The 21617-nt window shown below is 41.8% G+C and overlaps 1 protein-coding gene and 1 pseudogene across 6 annotated transcripts in view; both read right to left on the bottom strand.

Moving 5' to 3' along the window:
* The window catches only part of ARHGEF3 (Rho guanine nucleotide exchange factor 3), a 311851-nt gene that overhangs the window by 3138 nt on the left and 287096 nt on the right, over nucleotides 1-21617 (bottom strand). For all 6 annotated transcript variants that reach the window (XM_060307980.1, XM_030867470.2, XM_060307982.1 and 3 more), the window contains 6 exons: nucleotides 20752-20814; nucleotides 18283-18379; nucleotides 18055-18131; nucleotides 13201-13458; nucleotides 6506-6676; nucleotides 1061-1247 (listed from right to left, as the gene is read on the bottom strand). In XM_060307980.1, the coding sequence (XP_060163963.1) occupies nucleotides 1061-1247; nucleotides 6506-6676; nucleotides 13201-13458; nucleotides 18055-18131; nucleotides 18283-18379; nucleotides 20752-20814 (853 nt within the window). The remainder of the gene's footprint in view (nucleotides 1-1060; nucleotides 1248-6505; nucleotides 6677-13200; nucleotides 13459-18054; nucleotides 18132-18282; nucleotides 18380-20751; nucleotides 20815-21617) is intronic.
* On the bottom strand, nucleotides 2834-3427 carry LOC115859006 (CCAAT/enhancer-binding protein gamma-like; annotated as a pseudogene).

The following is a 21617-nucleotide window of genomic DNA, read 5'->3' as shown; positions in this document are numbered from 1 at the left end:
TCTTTGCTGTGGCGCAAATGCCTTAACTCCCCTACGTTTCAGTTTCTTTATTTGTAAAATGGGAAAAACAAAGAGAATCTACCTTAGATGGTTATTATGAGGAATAAATATAATAATACATGTAAGTGCTTATACAATCAATGCCTGGCACATAGTCAGTACTTGAGAAATGTAAGTACTACTGCTACTACTAGTACTACACTGGGGCAGAGGGACTGGTGAGTAGGTAAGAGGCAGTATACATGAATTACTTTGACAATATGATGCCAATGTTAACCTAAGAGGCTCAAATGTTACTTGCTCAAAGAAGACCTCCCTGACCATTTCATCTTAAACATACCTCCTATTGCTATCCCTCTCTATTCCCTTACTGGGTTTTAGTTTTCTTAAGGTACCTGGATTATGTATTTGCTTCTCAAATAACCTCTACCTCCTCCATCACAATGTAAGTTCCACAGGGCTTCCAAGGAATTGAATTGTTTGGTTCCCTAGTGTATATCAGTGCCTGGCACAGTGCTTGACACATAGGAGACACTAGATAGATGCTGCTATCTAAGCTTCTTTTGGTTAATTCCTTTGTTTATTAAGTCTCAAGTTAGAGAAGCCCATTAGAGTAATTACAGATAAACCCTCAGCCCAGTTGATCATAGTTATGTCTCTTTAGAGACAAGTCTGCCAGCTTAACTACAAAAACCCACCGTTATACAACTGTAATCACATAGGGACCATCTGGCCTTAAGAATGCTTTTATCCAGTGGAAGGAGTCAGAGTAAGGGAGCTTAAGGGGCACCAGTTATATGCAGACAGGTTAACTTGTAGTGTCTTACTTAATCCTTATAACAATCCTATGAAGTAGGTATGCATGCATCCCCACTTTGCAGATGGGAAACTAAGGCTCAAAGAGGTTGAGTAAGTTTACACAACCAGTAAGTGATGAAAGAAAACTGGAATGCAGTTTGACTTCAAGGCCATAGCTCTTCTCTTTTCACCAGGCAGCCATTCCCTCCAAACCACCACGACCAAAGACGTTCAACAGGTCAAAATGGACAGCCATCCATACTTCTCTCATTGTTGCTAAACGCCCCACGCAGGGAGCCGCCCAGCCTCACTTCTCCGTCCTGCAGATCTTCCAGCAGGAGGTCCTTCACGGGGATGGGCTGCCGGTACAACTGGTAGCAGAGCTGCTCATTGTGGGTGACAGCCCGAGTGATCACAAGTACTTCTTGGAACAGGAAAACGTGTAGTTTCTGGAAGAAAAGAATCCACAGGATTCCCCTAAGCAATAATCTAATGAGTAGTTGATAAGTGGACCTCTGTGGATAAGAGGTCCCTAGGTACCAGGTTCACACTGGCCTGTGAACTTCTAGGCTCAAATCTACCTCTGGGAGAACAGCAGTTGGGGGTTGGACACATTTCCAGATGCATCCATTGCCTTTCCTATGGGAGCGCCTCCCTAGGGCCCCACTGAAGAAGGCCTTTCTGCCTACAGACACCTGCAGCCAGGTCTGCCAGCTGCAGTGGCGTTCTTCACACTGCAATTCACAACCTGTGCAGACACATACAGCCTTATAGGAACATTTAAAAAAGAAAAGGAGAGAGAGAAACCCCATAGAATGAAGAGGCTAATGAAGGAAAATAAGTTAGTGCTCTCGGGGCTTTGGTTTATTGTATCCAATACAATTCTAAGAGATCACAATGAATAACAGTCCATAAAGGATGAGACGGACATATCAGAGCCTAATATTAACGTTTGCTTCTCAAACCCATAAAACACTTGTTCCTTCAACCACTGAGCTGAGTATCAGCTTCATCCAGGCATCCCAGCTCGGAACACTGCCCATTCCCAAGGAAACCAGAGCATGCTGCTGTAGCCACAAAGAAAGACAATCAAACAAGTTGTCCTTCTCGGTTAAGTTCATAAGAACCTCGGTTCTCTGAAGAGGTTGTGCTTAAAAGGCTGATGATTGATGTGTGTCTTGTTGGCAAAAAAAGAATCTCCAAAATAAAGGCTTGTCTCAAACCACATTATAAAAGCAATTTTGCTGAGTGGAGGTGGGGTAAATTGGCTCCATTCAACTCTAAGTGCCAGACTCTTCCCGCAGCTTGGAAATGCTTAGGAGGTGAAGAGAGACGATCCATGACTTTGCAGCTAGGTTCTGGTTTTCCAGTGGCAATATTTGGGAATGTCAGCCTTAGGGCCTCAAAGAGGAGACCAGAAGAGCAGGGCTGAAAATTCACATTAGAATCTTGATCTGGGGTCGGGGAAGCATATTCAGCATCATCAGATAGTTTTAGATTTGGAAGAAAAGATACTTGCGGGTCATCTACCCGCACCCTGCCACAGACGGATGGATGGACAGACACACACACACATACATACACACATACCAAAAACTGCAGAAACTGAAGCTCAACTAAATGTTGGCTTGTGGACACATAAATGATGACGGCTCTGTATTGGTGTGTGTTTGCGGTGGGGTCAGGTTTGAAGACCGAAAAACAGAGTAAAGCACAAAATAACCAAGTTAAGGGCTTTTTTTTGGTGTGGGTGGTGGGGATGGCAGAAGAGAATATTAAGACTTTTCTTTTGGGGGTTAGGGAGCGGAGGGAGTTAGTCACTGTTTTACATACTAAAAATAATCAGAGATTTTTACACTGTTTCTACTTCTACCACTCTTTCTTTTTGTTTTTTTTTGGGGGGGAAGTAAGGATTTATTAAGAACATCAAGCTCCAGGGCATTTTTTTTTTTACCATATACCTTTAAAAGTGTTTTTTATCCCCCCAAAAATCCTTATCATTTAAAACCAGATATTCAAATTATATAGCTAACATTTTTAGCTAATCAACTCTTCAGCGCTGATCCTAGAAAACCACCTTCAATGGATCTTTGAATAACGGAGATTCAGCCCCTGATACGAGTAGTGTAGTTAGTCACACCTTTAACGTTCAAGCCACAAGTTGTGACGTTTGAAAGAGGTGAGGTCTACTGTCCTGCATCATCAGAATTTGTCGTATTTTCAGTGCTACTGGGTTGCACGTTATCTGCGAGGTTGTGTGCATGCTCAAGAAATAAATCAGTACACTTAATTCCTTAGTCAGCAATTTAATTTTTGCTTCCAACAGTTCATTCTCTTCCTTGAGCTGACTCACTCTCTGCAGCGTATCCTGTGCGTTCTGCTTGCTTTTCAACTGGTTCTTTTTCACTGCCATGTTGTTCCTCTCTGCACTGACGATACTCGTCACTGCTGCGATCCATGGGCAAACTCTTTTTGCTCTGCTTGCCTGGAGACACAGCTTTGCCTCCGCCCCCAGGGCCAGTGGGCACCAGCTGAGGAACCTGCTATAAGCCGCTGGCATGAGCCTGAGTATGGATGACACTTATTCCGTTCACGCCCGGGTACTGTTCTGCTGTGATACCTTGCTCATTTGGGCATGCTCCCTTGTCAACACGGAACAATCAGAAATGAGGACAAGGTGATCAATGGTTTGATCTGCCAAGAAATCTTCACACGTACCTGCGCCTCCAGCCTGCCCCTCCCCAAGCGGCCTCCACTCCCAGCGGCCCTGCACGGGGTGGCCTGACCCGACCCAGGCCTTGCGGTCCGCCAGTCCTACTTCTACCGCTCTTCTAGACAAGGTAGGCACTTTGAACTCAGATTGTCTGGGCAACTTTAAAAAATATCCCTGGGCTTCCCTGGTGGCGCAGTGGTTGAGAGTCCACCTGCCAATGCAGGGGACACGGGTTCGTGCCCTGGTCGGGAAGATCCCACATGCCGCGCAGCGGCTGGGCCTGTGAGCCATGGCCGCTGAGCCTGCGCGTCTGGAGCCTGTGCTCCGCAACGGGAGAGGCCACAACAGTGCGAGGCCCGCATACCACAAAAAAAAAAAAAAAAAAAAAAAATCCCTTATTTGTGAATGTTCACTGAGAATTCCTCTTCTTAGTCGCAGCTCCTTCCTGCCCTCAAACTGTTGAGATTTTTTTCCTGACTCAGGACTTTATTCATAATGACTTTTTTTCCGCTCCGCGGCATGTGGGATATTTCCGGACTGGGGCATGAACCTGTGTCCCCTGCATCGGCAGGCGGACTCTTAACCACTGCGCCACCAGGGAAGCCCCATAATGACTTTTACAATTCTACTGGGAACAAACAAACAAACAAAAACAAATCCCCTCACCCCAACTAAAATCTTTGTTCTCAAAAATCTATCTGCCTGAAACATGAAGTAGATAGAGTTCATCCTTAATGCCCTGGGCACATCCAGCAAGAGGGTCTCAGTCCCTGACTGATGGACAGAAACAGAACAGGCCCTCATTCTGTGGGGTGATGCATCTTCCTATTTTCCACAGGGCTTCTGAGAAAGAATGTTCAAGCAGCCAGAGCAACAGCCATTAGAAATCTACCAGTGCTTTTCAGATATCAGCAAAAAGCAGAATGCAGCTGTCTGGCAATCAGTAACTCCCTAGTCAAACAGAAACACTTCTTCAAGCAGCGGCCTGTGACCGGTCTCAAAACCTTTGTTGCAACATCAGCTGATTAGATCTACAGCAGCACTGATAATGGGTGCTGTGACATGTCCTCAGTGATTTCAAATAACATTTCCAAGCCTGCCCATAAATGCCACTTTACAGTCCAGGTCAGAAGGGCGTCCCCTGAATCATCAAAGCTTATTAAGAGTTTTCAATCTAGTTTTGGCCTTCATTCTACGTGTTGGCTAGATACTGAAGATGAAACACGAAAGAAGTGGAGACTGTCTTTCTCAATGCTGAAATTTAAATATATATTATATATAATAAAGTTTACAGATTACATAAAATACATGTTATATATAATATATAAAAATTATATATTAGCATTAATTTCTACTGCTATATATAAAAATAGCCTGGTGAGTTAAATTTTTTAAAAAATAAATTTATTCATTATTTTTTATTTTAGGGTGCATTTGGTCTTTGTAGCTGTGCGCGGGCTTTCTCTAGTTGTGGGGAGCAGGGGCTACTCTTCGTTGCGGTGCGCGGGCTTCTCACTGCGGTGGCTTCTCTTGTTGCAGAGCACGGGCTCTAGGCACGTGGGCTTTAGTAGTTGTGACACGTGGGCTCAGTAGTTGTGGTTCGCGGGCTCTAGAGCACAAGCTCAGTAGTTGTGGCGCATGGGCTTAGTTGCTCCACGGCATGTGGGATCTTCCTGGACCAGGGCACCAACCCGTGTCCCCTGCATTGGCAGGTGGATTCTTAACCACTATGCCACCAGGGAAGTCCCTGAGTTGAATGAATTTTGAACTCTCATGTAATTTAAATCCATTTTTCTTTCATGTAAGCATTTATTCACCTACTCATTCACTCACGTATTCACCTAACATTATTAAGTGCCTTAGTATGTGCCAGGTCCCAAGATGGCGCTAGGGATTGGCAAGGCACAGTCTCCACCCTAAAAGAGTGTGGTAAAATGGAAGATATTGACAGACAGATGGAGAATTACAACCCACTGTAGTAAGCCCTCCAGGGGAGATTTGTACAAGTTGCTATGATAGGAGAAGAGAAACAATTTCAGTACCTGCTGAGGAATAAAAGCCAGGAAATGGAATATCTACAGGTCAGAGCTAGATATACAGCTGATGGGAGGGTAGATTATTATTAAAAAAAACCCCAAAACTGGTCTCAAAATGTCAGTCTGTGGATAGGTACAAATTCACGAGAAAGAATGATTTCTCATAAAGCTAAATGAATTCAATTAAAGAGCTATCTGTTTTTCTGAGATCATATGTTTTTAACATCCTGTTAAAATCACCCATTACTTTCTGATATCAAAGTGGGAGGAGGTGGTAACTGTTTTGTATTTGCTTTTTTTTTTTTTTAATTTATTTTATTTATTTATTTATTTTTGGCTGTGTTGGGTCTTTGTTGCTGTGCACAGGCTTTTCTCTAGTTGCGGCAAGCAGGGGCTGCTTTTTATTGTGGTGCGCAGGCTTCTCACTGCGGTGGCTTCTCTTGTGGAGCACAGGCTCCAGGTGTGCGGGCTTCAGTAGTTGTGGCATGCGGGATCAGTAGTTGTGGTTCAAGGGCTCTAGAGCACAGGCTCAGTAGTTGTGGCACACGGGCTTAGTTGCTCCACGGCATGTGGGATCTTCCTGGACCAGGGCTCGAACCCGTGTCCCCCTGCATTGGCAGGTGGATTCTTAACCAATGCACCACCAGGGAAGCCATGTATTTGTTTTCAAAGGTCATGACCGAACAAAAGAAAAAGCTGGCAACTCTATGTTGGTTTCCAAAATTTTTCTGAATATTTACTGGTCATGAAATTTAAGATATATATATATATAATAAAATATAAAAATATATTTAAAAACTATACGATCCTATGATATAAAAGACACTGGGAAAGCAACTTTTGTCTAAAACATGTGACCCTGGTTAGGGAAGGCATAGTAACAGGAGGCTCAGTATCAAGTGGATTAAGTATTTGGGGAGGCCCAGGATGAGATTACTGAAGGAGAGTAACTACTCACCACACCCCTGTTGTTCTTCAGTTCGCCATGACAACACAGCACCTTTGAGCTGTCAATCAGGGAGTCTTTCTGGCCTTCCTCCAAGTAAAGAAGTCGCTCTTTATAATAACGGCATTCAGATTCTCCAGTCTTGGTGTTGATTTCTGCCACGATTCCCTGAATGATGTTTATCTGTGAAAACAAAAAGAAAGTATGGGGAAAGTTAGCAAACCATTCACACCAACAAGGCCCAGGTACTCAGCCTAGAAAGTCACTAAGATACACTTGGATCTAATTCTGAGATCATGTTATCTAAGTTGCTGCTTTGGGAAAAGGGAAAAATAAATAAATGCTTTTAATATACTGTATCTATCCACCCAAACACCATCTATACATGTACACATATAAATACATACAACATATATTCATTTGTATACACACACATATTTGTATTATATATATAACTAATGTTGATGCATAATTTTATGAGTGAAAGAGATATGAGGTATTGATTTCAATGTGCAGGACTTACAATCACTAAGCTCTATATTGCACATTTCTTAAAACATGCTCACAATGTTGAAAATGTAGGCATTCAAAAAATGTGGCCAAGGAGAGGAAAAGTAGAATGTAATAGTCTAGAAAAGGGATTGGGTTGTCCTTGGGGATTTGAAACCCAGTTTCAAGGTCTCTCTACATGCACTTAATCTAACCTACAAACAATATTTGCAAATTGGGTGTGAATAAATGGTTTGAGTATCTTTTTAGTGACAAAACATAAATGATTTATGAAAGACAGAACTAGGAATGGAAACAAAGGACACTAGGAGTAAGAATGAGGACAATTTGTCTATATACACTCAGGCCCAAACCTACAGCACATGTGAGTAAATTAGGGGTGGAGGGATTTCAAAGCAATGGTGGATGCATTATTGTTTTTGTTTTTTTGCTGCTTTTGGCTAGGCCGCTCGGCTTGTGGGATCTTAGTTCCCTGACCAGGGACTGAACCCAGGTCCTCTGAAAGTGAGGAGTCCTAACCACTGGACCACCAGGGAATTCCCTGCATTATTGTTAAATTCAAAATGAAGCAAAACACAACAACAAGAGTACAACACTGAGACATGTTCAGTAAGCATTTATTCCAATGTAGTGTTGTTCTATAACATGAACAATACATCTAAAAGTTAGAAAATTCTAGAAAACAAAGGAGCAAGAAATTAGTTGAGTAGAAACTCAGTGACACCAATCCAAGGCAAAGTAATGACTTCTTCACCAGAATCCTCTGTCCCCTAATAGTGAAAAGACCAACAGTCCCATCTTTCTTGTGCTGGTATTAACGGAAAAGAACGTAACAGATGAGAAATGTCAGTAAGGCCTCTTCTTGGTCACATTTACTTAATGGAAAAACAAACCAGTCTCTGAAAAGCAAGGTTTTAAGAGGCTTTTACTCAGTGAAAAGCTACCAGACCTTGTGTTCAAGTGGTAGTGAATTCTAAGATTGTTAAATGATCATTTTTCACTTGCCTTCTGCCCAAAGCAACTGGATAAAAACTTCTACCCAGAAAAAAAGAAAAAAAAAATACAGGGCTTCCCTGGTGGCGCAGTAGTTGAGAGTCCGCCTGCCGATGCAGGGGACAGGGGTTCGTGCCCTGGTCTGGGAGGATCCCACATGCTGTGGAGCGGCTGGGCCCGTAGGCCATGGCCGCTGAGCCTGCGCGTCTGGAGCCTGTGCTCCACAACGGGAGAGGCCGCAACAGTGAGAGGCCTGCGTACTGCAAAAAAAACCCAAAAAACAAAAAAACACCTTCTACCCAGTTATAACCTTGGCATTTCCACGCAAGTTTGATAGAAGATCTTACAGCTTTGAGCTGAAGTCTGGTGACTGCATCTTATGGACAGAGGCATAATCTCTACACCTTTGTAGCTACTAAGAGTTTCAAAGATCATTTATTTACTCTTTTCTCTATTTCCTGAATTTGGATGGTAGCACTACTTTGATAATTTAAAAAAAAACATTATTTTTAAAAATACAGGCTCTTTATGGCATAAAAGAATTTTTTTGGTCTTTGATGTCAACCTAATGTTTAATATAAGTCCTGTGAAATTAATCTGAGTTTCACTAACACACAAAAAGTAATAAATGGAACACTTTGGTGTACAAACTTTGTTTCTTTTCTCCCCCTTTTGTTTTTCAAAGATGACTAATTATTTATTGTTACTTTCAAAAACAAACAAACTGGGCTTCCCTGGTGGCGCAGCGGTTGGAAGTCCGCTTGCCGAAGCAGGGGACACAGGTTCATGCCCCGGTCTGGGAAGATCCCATATGCCGCGGAGTGGCTGGGCCCGTGGGCCATGGCCGCTGAGCCTGCGCATCCGGAGCCTGTGCTCCGCGACGGGAGAGGCCGCAGCAGTGAGAGGCCCACGTACCCCAAAAAACAAAAACAAAACAAAAAAAACAAACAAGAAATTTCACAGAATATTCTAAAGCTATGACTCATCCTTCAAATAAGTTCAATTAATGCTTGTTGAGCATCTGTTCAGTGTCAGACTGGGTGGTGTCATTCAAAGAAGTGAGACAGGGTCGCCGCCCTCAAGAAGCTTAAAATATATGGGAGGTATCTGAGCAATTGTTTTATGTCTACCTTATCTTTCTACTTTACTACATTTTTCATATGTAGTGAAATCCATACTTTGTCCTTGTTTTTAATAATTAAAAATTTTTTTTCATTTATTTTTTGGCTGTGTTGGGTTTCGTTGCTGCGTGTGGACTTTCTCTAGTTGCTGCGAGCAGGGGCTACTCTGTTGCGGTGCATGGGCTTCTCATTGCAGTGGCTTCTCTTGTTGCAAAGCACGGGCTCTAGAGCACACGGGCTTCAGTAGATGCGGTGCGTGGGCTCAGTAGTTGCAGCACACAGGCTCTAGAGCACAGGCTCGGTAGTTGTGGTGCACGGGCTTAGTTGCTCCAAGGCATGTGGCATCTTCCTGGACCAGGGATCAAATGCGTGTCCCCTGCATTGGGAGGTAGATTCTTAACCACTGAGCCACCAGGGAAGTCTCTCCTTGCTTTTAAAGACCTTTGTGGGGCTTCCCATGTGCCTAGAGCCCGTGCTCTGCAACAAGACAAGCCACCACGAGAAGCCCGCACACCGCAATGAACATAGCCCCTGCTCGCCGCAACTAGAGAAAGCACACGTATAGCAACGAAGACCCAACGCAGCCAAAAGCAACAACAACAACAACAACAAAAAAACACCTTTGCATTAATTGCTGTGGTTCATCTTATCTGCTATTACTAGGTGTACCCGGGCAGCTGGAATTAATCAGTACTTGAGTCAATTTTCTGAATTTCCTGCAAGTATCCAGGAAACCAGAAGGAACATGCACTATAAGCATAAAGATATGTTCATTTCCTAATTTAACTCAGGAACTGAACAGCAGGCATTTCACGTGAAGATTAATAAACTCAAAAGCCACGGTGGTTCCTTAGGCAGCTATGACTACTCTCAAATGCTGCTTTTCTCTCAGGTGTTTGAAAAAATAAAAAGAGACAAAAGAATGGAAACAATTGTTGTTATTCCATATTCTATGTCTATATTTATCATAGTAACTCAAGGTTTGCTTTCATTTATTGAAAATATTATTTTGTATTTATTGACCTGTATACCATGAACTAATCCACCTGCATACCATGTCTAATCTCTCTGCACTGCTTCTTGAGAGGAATTTATTTTGCAGAATTGCAGAGAGGAATAAAGTTACATATAGCAGATTGCCAATAGCAAACAGTCATGGTAGTTGTGCATTTAAATTAAATTTATTGTTGCATCTCTCATTTGGGTTCAAACTGAAGGGCAGGGGCTGGTAAAGGAAGATGATAAAAGATACCCATAACAGAACAGGGATTAAACCCACACATGCTGGAATCGTCATCCTCAAAGTAGAATCTGAAGGTCCTGTCTGTCTAGTCCCTTGTGCAGTAATATCATCTACTTGTCGGCTCCCGATATGGACCAAGAATAGCAGCCTTCACTGCTGTTGCATCAAAAGCAGCACTGTGCTTCCCATTGATTCCAGTGATATTTCTTTAAGGAATTGGAACAGTGGCAGGCAGAGGGAAGAGATGGTCTGCAGGATCATTTCCTGGCTGAAACAATCCTTAGAATTTAAAACATTAAACAACCAGATCTGGAATATATGAATATCCAAAGTTCTATTTTAAGATGTTCTCTTTGTGGGGAAATTTCTATCAAGCCTCCAAAATACTATTAAGAAATTCTAATACAGATGTGGTAGTTTACCCACTACATTAAAAGCAAGACTTTTCTTTAGATCTAATCATAAGACTGAATGCTTGGTGCAGAAGCAATTTACTTAAGAGTTCCCTGATTTTTCCCTTTTCACAGGTGGAAAATTTATTCAGGGCACATATAAGTCAAGCTACATTGGTACTGTGGATTTTATGGTTATCAAACATTCACAATGCACTCAGGAGTACAGGGCTAAATATTTCTGTTCATCTAGGGTAATGCCACAGGGATTTTGAAAAGAAGGGGGAAAAACTGCTGTGCCTATATAGTGTAAATGGGCATTTAGAAGGCTTGCTTTGCAGACATTTTCAAATGCAGGTATACCATGCTTCACACATAAATCTGCCTGAATAACTAGGTGCAGATTCAACTTTCTAAAATGGCATCACATTTTATGCACGAGGGAAACTGGTGCATCCTTTCATATTGCAAACAATCATATTCTTATCTGTTTTTAAATTTAAACTTTAGCTCACTGGGTGTTTTTTTAAAACAAAGCATTATTCTTTCATGCTGCATATTAAAAAGAAGAAATCTTTACTGTAAAATTCAGAGCAGGCTTGTTTGCTTCAAAAAAGTAATTATTTAGACTAGTTTGAGCTCCCTGTTGTTCTCATTTCTACAGACCACACACTTGCTGGGATGAAATATGGAGAGGAGGCAATGCTATTCCCAGTAATGAAAACAGGCACAATGAAGTGAGATGGGCTTCATCCCTGGTGTCTGCATCCCCCATCATGCTGGACTGGTAGGCTAGTCGGTAATGTTGGGCCTGCTAGACACATCAAACACCTCTTGAATCAGAAGAGGGTCTTTCCTTGTTCTTCTCTATCCCCACACGGACAACTGGCCCAGCTCTGTACCAGTGAGGCCCCTCCACAAAGCCTGGTGGCTAGACAGCTCTCTGCAAATCCAAAGGCAACAGGGGCTTAAAGAAGTAGCCAGGCTTTCAGCTCCATAGGATCATAAAGAAGTGGAAAAGTCATAAGATTTGCAGTCTACACTGACAAGGTTCAGATATCAACTCCATTACTTGCTGGCCCTGGACTTGGGTGAGTTATTTAACGCCCCCAAGCCTGATCTGGAAAAGGAAAATGGCCCTAACATGAACAGGTACCTCACAGGTTATTATGAGGATTAAATGAGATACATAACCCACAAGGCAATTACATAAAGTTGATTTACTAGATGTTCACTCTACATGTCAGCAGGTGTTACTATTATTATTGCTGTTGTTGTTACTACTTACTATTAAGTAAGTTAAGTCTTTCTCTGGGAAGAGATAGGCAGTTTGCTCCACAGGCTCAAGGCTTCTGATTTTCTAATCACCTTTGCATATCACCTTCTGTTATTGTCCCAGATCCAGGCAGGGAATGAGCTCTTTGAACTGGTCTCTTAGCCTCCATACCCACTGCTGACTCCCTAAGCAGGTTGCCAAGACCGCACATCTGGACCACCGCAGCATCCTCCCAGCTTGCTTCCCTGTCCCTAGTCTCCTCTGTCCCCTGTCCTACAGATGAAGAGTAACATGTCCAAGATTACACAGCTGGTCAGTGATGGAGCTGGGATTTGAACGTTGAATCTAAGCTACTTAAAAAACAAAAGCACAACAAAGGAAAAATGTCTCAAATTGATATTTAAAACCCTCTATAACCAATGTGAACCACCATCCTCTGCCCCTTCTCCTGCTGCTTTCTGAGTATCGTCAACCCCAGGCAGACTGATCCATGGCATTCCCTGGCATGACCTGTCCTGTCCTTTCTTCACACCTTTGTCCAGGCAATTTGCTCCTTGGGCCTGTCATCTCCTGTGCCCTGCCCCGCAAAGCACCACAATCAGAACTGAGCTCTCTGGGCAGAATGCTCACAGTTCACCACAGTCTCACAATATGGACCCCATTTTTCCTGGTCTTCTATTGCTGCTACGGAAGAATCCGTATTTCCCAAACCACCCAGCCCCATACTCAGTACAGTTGCTGGGGAGTAGGTTTGACTAGTCTGCATGTTTCAATCTGGGGCCAAGGAGAGCTGGGTCTTAAATGGGTGTTGACTTCACAAATGGGCTTTGGTAAAAGGTAAAAGGCAACTCTCATTTGCTAACTAAACAAAGCTATTCAATTTAAAATCTCCACAGAGATCTTCACCCTCACAATCAGCAACTGTAACAAACAGATTATAGAGTCACCTATATAGAATCAAGAAATTTTAGAATTAAAGGGACTTTAGAGTGCATTTCATGTAAATACTGTACTTTATAGATTATGAATAGTGCTGATTTGCAAAATCAAAACATGGTTAATGTCAGAACCAAGCCTGGAACCCAAGATTCCTGAGTCCTGGTACCCAGGGACCCTTCATCTTCTAGCCACTGGGGAAAACAATAAGGGAAGACAGAAAGAAACAAACTCACAGCTTCTTCCAGGTGCTGCTGATCCGGATTATCATTTGGTGTGTGCCTCAAGATTTCTCGAAGAAGCAGAGGGTATTTCACCAGACGGCTCCTTGGAATATCAAGGAAATTCCAGAGATCTAGTTTGCGGCTAAAGGGGGATTCTAAGCATCGCTGCAGGAAATCTTGGACTCGGTGATCTTGTTTTTTGTGGTCCAGCAGAGCTTTGGCAGCTACTTGATTGCTGCAGTAGCTGTCGTAGGAGCTGAGACAAGGCAGCTAAGGAAGGAACATTAACAGAGGGTTGGAGCATTAAAATAATTGTGCTCTGAAGCTACATGCTAACATCACTCATTGGGACTGAACAAAACCTAACTGGTCTCCAGGCCTGGCCAACATTCCTTTATCTAGATGGCTGAAGGAGACAGAAATGGAATCTTTAAAATGGCAGGCAACGGAGAGTTCTTTAAGCTCCTGCTTGCTTGCACAAAGTTATTTTCTTAGTGGCATGTTTAATTTCTTGATTGTTAACACCTCAATAATTTGTTTGCATTTCTGCCAATCTAAGCTAGACACAAAAGAACTGGAATTACTGTATATGCACACAATTCAGAATTTTCCTAAACTGGAATTATTGCATATGCATACAGAATTGTCCTAAACTTTCAAAAGTATCTGGTGAGAGGAAAGTCTCCTATATTTTTTTAAACACGGGTTCTTTTAGAATTATTAATAAGAAACTAATCTAGAAGACTTAGTGGCTCAAAAAGAAAGGAGTCAGACTCCACAGCCCAGCCCTTTGCATGGCCCAGTGCAAGCACCTCTACATCAGTTTTAAGGTACCTGATTCCAAGGCGGACCAAATATAAAGAACTCCAAGAAGTTAAAGCAAAAGTATAATTACTAAAAAATTAGATGCAGAAAGCATTTAGAAACATCTTTTAAATTAGTTCTGACAGGCCAGAATGATTCTTGGCTATACCTAATGGTTAACATCACAATTCCATGCAAAGAACAATTTAAGCTTAAAGACTTTGGAATACTTCAAGTCCACTATTTTCCTTCCAGAGAAATACTAATTTCCCTGACATGTCCCATCAGTCACATGGTGCAAACAAGGAGTCAGAGACTCAGTGAAAGCGCTGCTCATCTCCCTTTTCCACTCCTCCCTATGATAGCATCCTCATGCACGGGTTGTCAGCTTCCAGAAAGTCACTGGAGGCAATAAAATGCAGCCAATGGCCCTGCTGTGTTTGCTTCTCTCCCTGGACTAGGAAGCCGCTTTTACCATAACACCTCCTCTGTGGAGGGATTCATTGCAAGACAGTGGCAAGAGGGTCTTTCATTTCTGCATCCTTAGTACTGTGCAATGGGCCTACTGTACAATAAACATTCAAAGTCTGTATTCTGAATGAACAAATGAAAGAATGTTTAATGGATTACCAGATTAGGTAATATTTGATGGTTTGTGAACACAGCTTAAAAATAAGTTGTGGCAGCATCTGAACAATGGGTCAAAGTTTAACTATGTGCTCTGCAACGGGAGAGGCCACAACAGTGAGAGGCCCGCGTACCGCAAAAAAAAAAAAAAAAAAAAGTTCACTGTTGAGTTTAACATTCTTTGGAAATGCCTACCTTCTTTACATGTTCTTTACATGTTATTAAAAACCTCTATTTGTGTTAAAAAGAATTACAGAAGTTCTTTTCTCAATGTTATATTTGAAAGTAATGATAATTGGTGCTTACACACACAGGCGCGCACACACACACACACACACACCCACACACCCCCACACCCACACACCCTGGATGTGTAATGTTTAAAAGTTCACTGTCAAATTTAACATTCCTTGGAAATGTCTACGTTCCTTACATGTTATTTAAAAAAACCCGTCTATTTGTGTTATAAAGAGCTACAGAAATTCTTTCCTCAATGTTGTATTTGAAAGTAATGATGATTGGTACTTACACACACACACACACACACACACACACACTCTCCAGATGTGGCGCTGTGGCTTGTAATTTAGATCTTCAGAATTAATTAAAAAGAGACTCAGGCCCTCTTATTTTCATTTCCACTTCCTGGCTTTTTAAAAAGACCTGGAAATGCCCAATGTTTTCATTATGGAGAAACAAATCAGTAGTAACCATCAGATGTAAACTAGCAAGGAACCCCAACCACACGGTCCGCTTGCTGTCCAATGGGCCATTACCTTCTCTGATCCTGCCACCTCTGCTGCCATGGCAACCAAATCTGGCTCTGGTCCTGTGTTCACTGCTCACAGGGTGCTCATTTCCTGAGCATAACCTGAAAAGCTATCTGGTTCAGCCCACTGGTTAGAAAAAGCCACAGGTGACCTTTAACTAGATAGGGAATGAAGAATATACACATCTTGGTTCCAAAATACGCTGTGATAACTCAGTAGTTAAGACGACAGACTCTGGAACCAGGGAGTATCATGTTCAAAGCCTAATTCAGACAGTTAATAGTCAGGTGACCCTTCAGAAGCCTCAGTTTCCCCACTTACAAAATGCACATACTAATGTCCTCTTTTAGTGAGATACTGCGATATGGCAGATAGAAAGTGTAACAAGAGCTTGGCTCCTGGTTAAGAATCAGTAAGTAATAGTTATTATTAATATTATTATTATTTAACCCTAGAATATTTTCATTGAAGAAACTGTGGTTGAGAGAAACAAAACTACTTGCTCAGCTGGAGACAAAACCAGTCTGAAATGTGTTTGGCCTCCCCACCACCCTCTAAAGCTCTGAACTGTTCACCATCTCTTTAAGAAGACTATCAAGAATTTCTAAGGGAAACTCTCAGCCTTTTTTTTTTAAGAAATTCTTTCTATCTTCCTAACATGAAAAGTGATAGAGCAAATGTATTTTTTTGCTTCCGTGTACCCTGCCTCTCTCTTTGGAATGAAAATTTAATGAGAACCCAAATTAACATGAGAACTTGCTGCCTTGGAGACTTGATAAATTACCTCATTACTGAAAAAAACATTAGCATGAAGATGTCACTTGGGACGTTGTTTCTTTATGAGAAGGGGAGGCTTATGAGAACAGGCCAACCTATGGTTACTGATCCTCAGTAATGAGGGTGGTTCCCTGAAAAAAACCCACCACTCTGTTTAAGGTCTTCAAAGTAATTGATTCATTCTAAGGTCAAAAGGACTGGCCAGGGCTATCTCACTTGAGAAACTCACTTGTTTAAAAGGGTTTTTTTTTTTTTTCACTTTTTTCCTTTGGGGGGAAAAAATCAATTTTTCATGGGTTGAATGGGCTCTGACTTTTCTCATGCAAAGTCCACTAAGATGTTTATTTTGTTCTGTTAAAAAGACCAGAACTCAAACAGATGTACCCCTTGGTTTACAATTCCCACTCACATGGACACATCTGCAGTTAAAAGAGGGAAAACATTTAACTGCTCATCGGTCCTGATGAATAAGGACCGTTTCTCATGAGGTCTGGTAACAGTGGGCCAGTTGTTTAATTTTAGGCTACTCTTCAAGCTGCAAGTTCCCATTTGATGTGGGAAGTGTCCAGATAGCAATGGACCGGCATGGTCAAACTTCTTTGGGGTATGTACAGAAAATGACTGCAAAATCTAACCCCATATCAAACTAATTTCCTAATGAAGTGCATTTATTTCAGAAAAAAAATTAGTAACAAGGCAAATGCGTTCATTTTTGCTTCTGGCATGAACTGACAATTCGTATATGACGTCTGAGGAAACCTTGTAGTTCTACATTGCCATCTTGTCAAAAACAGAGGGGTCATCATGCTATTCTGGAGTTGTGCCCTCACTCCCACCAAAGCAATCCACAGACTGAGGAAGTTTAAGAAAGATTGAGCCAGACTCTCTCTTCTCATTACACTTCCTCTGTCTCCAGCTAGCTAACTCTCTTTAGAGAAATTTATCTGTGGGCTAATGAAGTTAAGACATCTAACATGGCTCATAATAAAATCAAAGTCAAAAATGTAAGATGAACGATCTCTCCTGAAATATTAAGGCATGTTTTCTAAATTATTCATCTTACAACATTACTTGCCTTTCAGATACCCTTGGGATATTTTAGCCTCAGTGCTAAAATTGACTCCTGAACTAACCTGGAGCAGGGGTGGAACACTCGAGGACTCACAGAAGGAAACAGAAATGCATAACAGGGAGTGGTGGGGACTGTGGCAAAATAGAGAGTGCATGCCTTGTCTAAAATAAATTACAACTGAACAACTACATTATGCACTCAATACACCACCAGTTCAGCCCCAGAACCATAAATTAGAACCCGTAACCTAAAGTCACAGGTGATTTCTTCAATTAGGAAAGGGTATGGGTTATATTGGGATAAAGATCAGCGTAATAACCAGCTCTCCTAAGAAGTTACTTAGGATCAGATATATGCTAAACACTAACAACATTTATGAAATGACATTTGACCATAAGAGGTTTTTTTTGTAGCATGAATAAAAGCTTTCTTAGTGATGGACAGGAAGCTGTACATAAATTTTTACTAGAATAAAAGATGTAATAATTATATTCATAATTGGCCTGATGTGAATATTAACTAGTTTTACTTTCTTTAATATGAAACTAGTAACAATTTCACGTGTGCCTTTACTTCTTTTATTGTATAAAGGCCATGTTATCTTTAAATGCAGTACATTTATAATAATAAAAAAATTGTTTCCATGCTTTGAGGAGATAAAGGCTAAATGTAATGATAAATTTTACTAGAAATTTGCTATTTTAATTTTTTCTGATGTGAAACCAGTGTTTGCCAATAAAACGAGTCTCGCTAAAATGAAACTCCATCTACATTATTGAAATTTATCTTCAATCAAGACCAGAGAACTTTTCTTACCCAGCCCACGAGGATGGGGCCAACGTGCTCAGTTGAGCCATCGGGCTTCCGTACATCTCGAAGCTGACTAAGGAGGTCTGGTAAAAAAACAAACAGAATGCTTATTTTGAATGCTTATATGAACAGGGCTGGGAGATTTTGGATTACTCACATTATTACATAACCATGACTGGTTAAAAGACAACTCAAGGCTACAAGTCAAGACTCATTCTGGGAACAAAATTATACCTTCGTGTAGAGGAATCAGGGAGTCCAGTGTTCCGAAAATTTGATTCAACTCTTGTTCTGTCATTATGGAGAGTTTCAGCATGGGGTCATGATAGGCCTGCACAAGAAGGGCAAGAGATGGAGGCAAACATTTAAAATCAGAGGAAGTAAGTTGTTAATGTAAATGCCTTCTGAGAGGTCCTACGCAATAACAAAATATTTGGCTCTCCCCACGACTTCTCCCATAATGCTGCACAAACAGCAGATGGGTGTGGTTGGAGCAGATGAGAATCCAGCATTGCCTTGAGCCTTTTGTGGTTGTTGATAAACCAAAGCAGATTTTTTTAAAGCTTCTTTTTTTAAAATTCTAGTATATCTTACATCTCGGAAAGGGCACAAATCCTAAGTATAGCGCAGATTTGATTTGTATAATGTTTTAAAAATTAACTTTATTGAAGGTCTAGCAGCTTGAAAAACTCCCACTTTATACAAAATTAGTTACTAGTAGGTTATTTTTCAATTAGTCCATATTTAAACTAAGTAAAGGAAGGGGAAAAAAAAGGTGCTTGGTATCCTTCACTATGGATTTGAAGCAAAGAGGGCAAAATCTCTGCCAATCTTATTACCTCTTATTAATGACAATTAAACCACATGAACACATAAATATACCCAGGGCACTGCAATAGAATACAAACACTCAGACCGCACAGTCCCTGCCTTGAAGGAGTTTTATAAAGCTAATTGGGAAGATTTAAAAAAAAAAAGGCATGGAAAATTAAATATATGTTTAAAAAATAGTTCAAGATTAAAAACAGGACAATTATCACATTGCAGCAAATATTCATCAAATCGTAACTGCTCTAGAGGATTGGAGAATTAGAGGTAGAATGGCTAAGGGAGAATTTAAAGATGAGCTGCTTGGCATAGAGAAGGAGGTGGTAAATACTGTTGAAGAAAGTACTGAGACTTGAGTTTGCTTCTGGAAGATAGGTGGATATGGATGGTTGAAAGGAAAGGGAAGGGTTTCCAGGAAGGTAGGACCAGCAAAGCAAAGGACAGAAGTGAAAAAGGGAAATCTTGATGCAGGAAGGAGGAGTTGGACTTATGACCAGAAAGATGTCTCCCAGAGTTAAATGCTTTCTTTTTCTTTTTTTTTTTTAAATTAATTATATTTATTTATTTTTGGCTTCGTTGGGTCTTCATTGCTGCGCATGGGCTTTCTTTAGTTGTGGCGAGCAGAGGCTATTCTTCGTTGAGGTGAACCGGCATCTCATCGTGGTGGCTTCTCTTGTTGCAGAGCACGGGCTCCAGGAGCACAGGCTCAATAGTTGTGGTGCACGGGCTTAGTTGCTCCGCAGCATGTGGGATCTTCCCCGACCAGGGCTCGAACCCGTGTCCCCCTGCATTGGCAGGTGGATTCTTTTTTTTTTTTTTTTTTTTTTGCGGTACGCGGCCTCTCACTGTTGTGGCCTCTCCCGTTGCAGAGCACAGGCTCCGGACGCGCAGACCCAGCGGCCATGGCTCATGGGCCCAGCCGCTCCGCGGCATGTGGGATCTTCCCGGACCGGGGTACGAACCCGTGTCCCCTGCATCGGCAGGCGGACTCTCAACCACTGCGCCACCAGGGAAGCCCCGGCAGGCGGATTCTTAACCACTGCGCCACCAGGGAAGCCCCTAAATGCCTTCTTTGTCCTCCCCACCTTCCTCCTCCTCAGCCCTGCCCAAAACTCAGTTTCTTGGCTGCTTCCAAGAAAAGCTTGGATAGCCATTTCTCAGGAATGCTACAGATGGGATAAAGTTGGACTAAGGACATTAGCATAAAGTTGAACTAAGGACACTTAAAAGAAGGGAAGTATCTTTACAACCCTCTGATTTTTCAAGGAGGCTGTGAGTATCAGATGAAGGATTCTGGATTTTACCCTCCATGGGGGTCAGTGGAATGGAAAGGTTTTCAAGGAAGGCTGTTGTCAAGACTACACAGACTACAAGGCATGAAGTTCCTCTCCCTTCCCACACACAAAGTGATTAAAAACAAGTTTCCATATAAAAGACTCTAACTTACATGATAGTGTGCAGTTGCCTCAATGAACCACTTTACCCACTTACGGGATTCAAATGACTTTCTAAGACATGGTTCCAGTTTCAGATGTCTACACACTCTCTCCCAGGGATGAAGGGGACCTGCATGTGAGACTTCTAGGACAATGAAATGCATGTGAAGCCAGGCCCGATGAACACTTTCTGATTAAACTGAAGTATTCTTTTAGGTGCATTAGAGACATGCAGAGGAGAACCCCTAATAGTGCCAGATCTAGAGCCTTCTTGCTTTGAGACATTTTCCCCACTACTTGGTTTGTAGGTTCTTCTCAATTTTTGATGACCTGTCTTAGTCATAGAATGAGTACTAATAAAACACAATCTTAGAACTGTAAAATTACTCAGAGGAAAAAAGCAGGAGGTGACTCAAAGGACCACTGGATTCGAATGTACCTTTTTTGCCAATTTCAAGTCCTCTATTAAATCTTCTTCTCCTTGAGAAAGCTCAAAGATGGCCTGCAAGGAAAGGTAAAACACATTTACTGAACTTTCCTTTCATTTTTGAGACCAAATTCAACTGATGCTCAAAGCCCCATATCTACTTATTTCTTAAGGATTTTTTTTTTTTTTGCAGTACATGGGCCTCTCACTGTTGTGGCCTCTCCCGTTGCGGAGCACAGGCTCCGGACGCGCAGGCTCAGCGGCCATGGCTCACGGGCCCAGCCGCTCCGCGGCATGTGGGATCTTCCCGGACCGGGGCACGAATCCGTGTCCCCTGCATCAGCAGGTGGACTCTCAACCACTGCGCCACCAGGGAAGCCCTCTTAAGGATTTTTAAAGGATTCTTAAAAAGTTAAATTGACCCGAAGCAATTGCATCGAGTGGCTAAAATCTACAAAGAAAAGATTTTGCAAAACTTCTGTGTAATGTGCCTATTTGTTTGTGGGAGAAAGAGTTTCCACATGGGTTTCTAATCCAACAAGTCATATTTCATTTACACAATTGTGATGCAGCTGAACAAGATGGAACTATTTTAGGTAAAATAATTAGAGTCTGAGCCATGGACTCCATGTGTCTTTTGTGAGTGACAATCATAATAAATGATTCGGGGTCTGTTCTCAGTGATGGACATGGAATTACTATTAATTGGGCCACCACAATTTGTCTTCCTTCTATTCAACAGAAGGTAAAATCTCAACAGATAGCTTTATTCCCATCAGCCACTTGTCTTAAGGCTGTGTTGCAGGAAGAATCCGATATTTTATCACTCTAGATGTCTGGTGAAGTTAATTCATTCTAACTTACTTCTTGGCCCCGCA

Source organism: Globicephala melas, chromosome 11, assembly GCF_963455315.2.
Source record: "Globicephala melas chromosome 11, mGloMel1.2, whole genome shotgun sequence".
Classification (NCBI taxonomy): Eukaryota; Metazoa; Chordata; class Mammalia; order Artiodactyla; family Delphinidae; genus Globicephala; species Globicephala melas.
The sequence above is the reverse complement of the archived record's forward strand: the minus strand, read 5'-3'. Positions and strand labels throughout refer to the sequence as shown.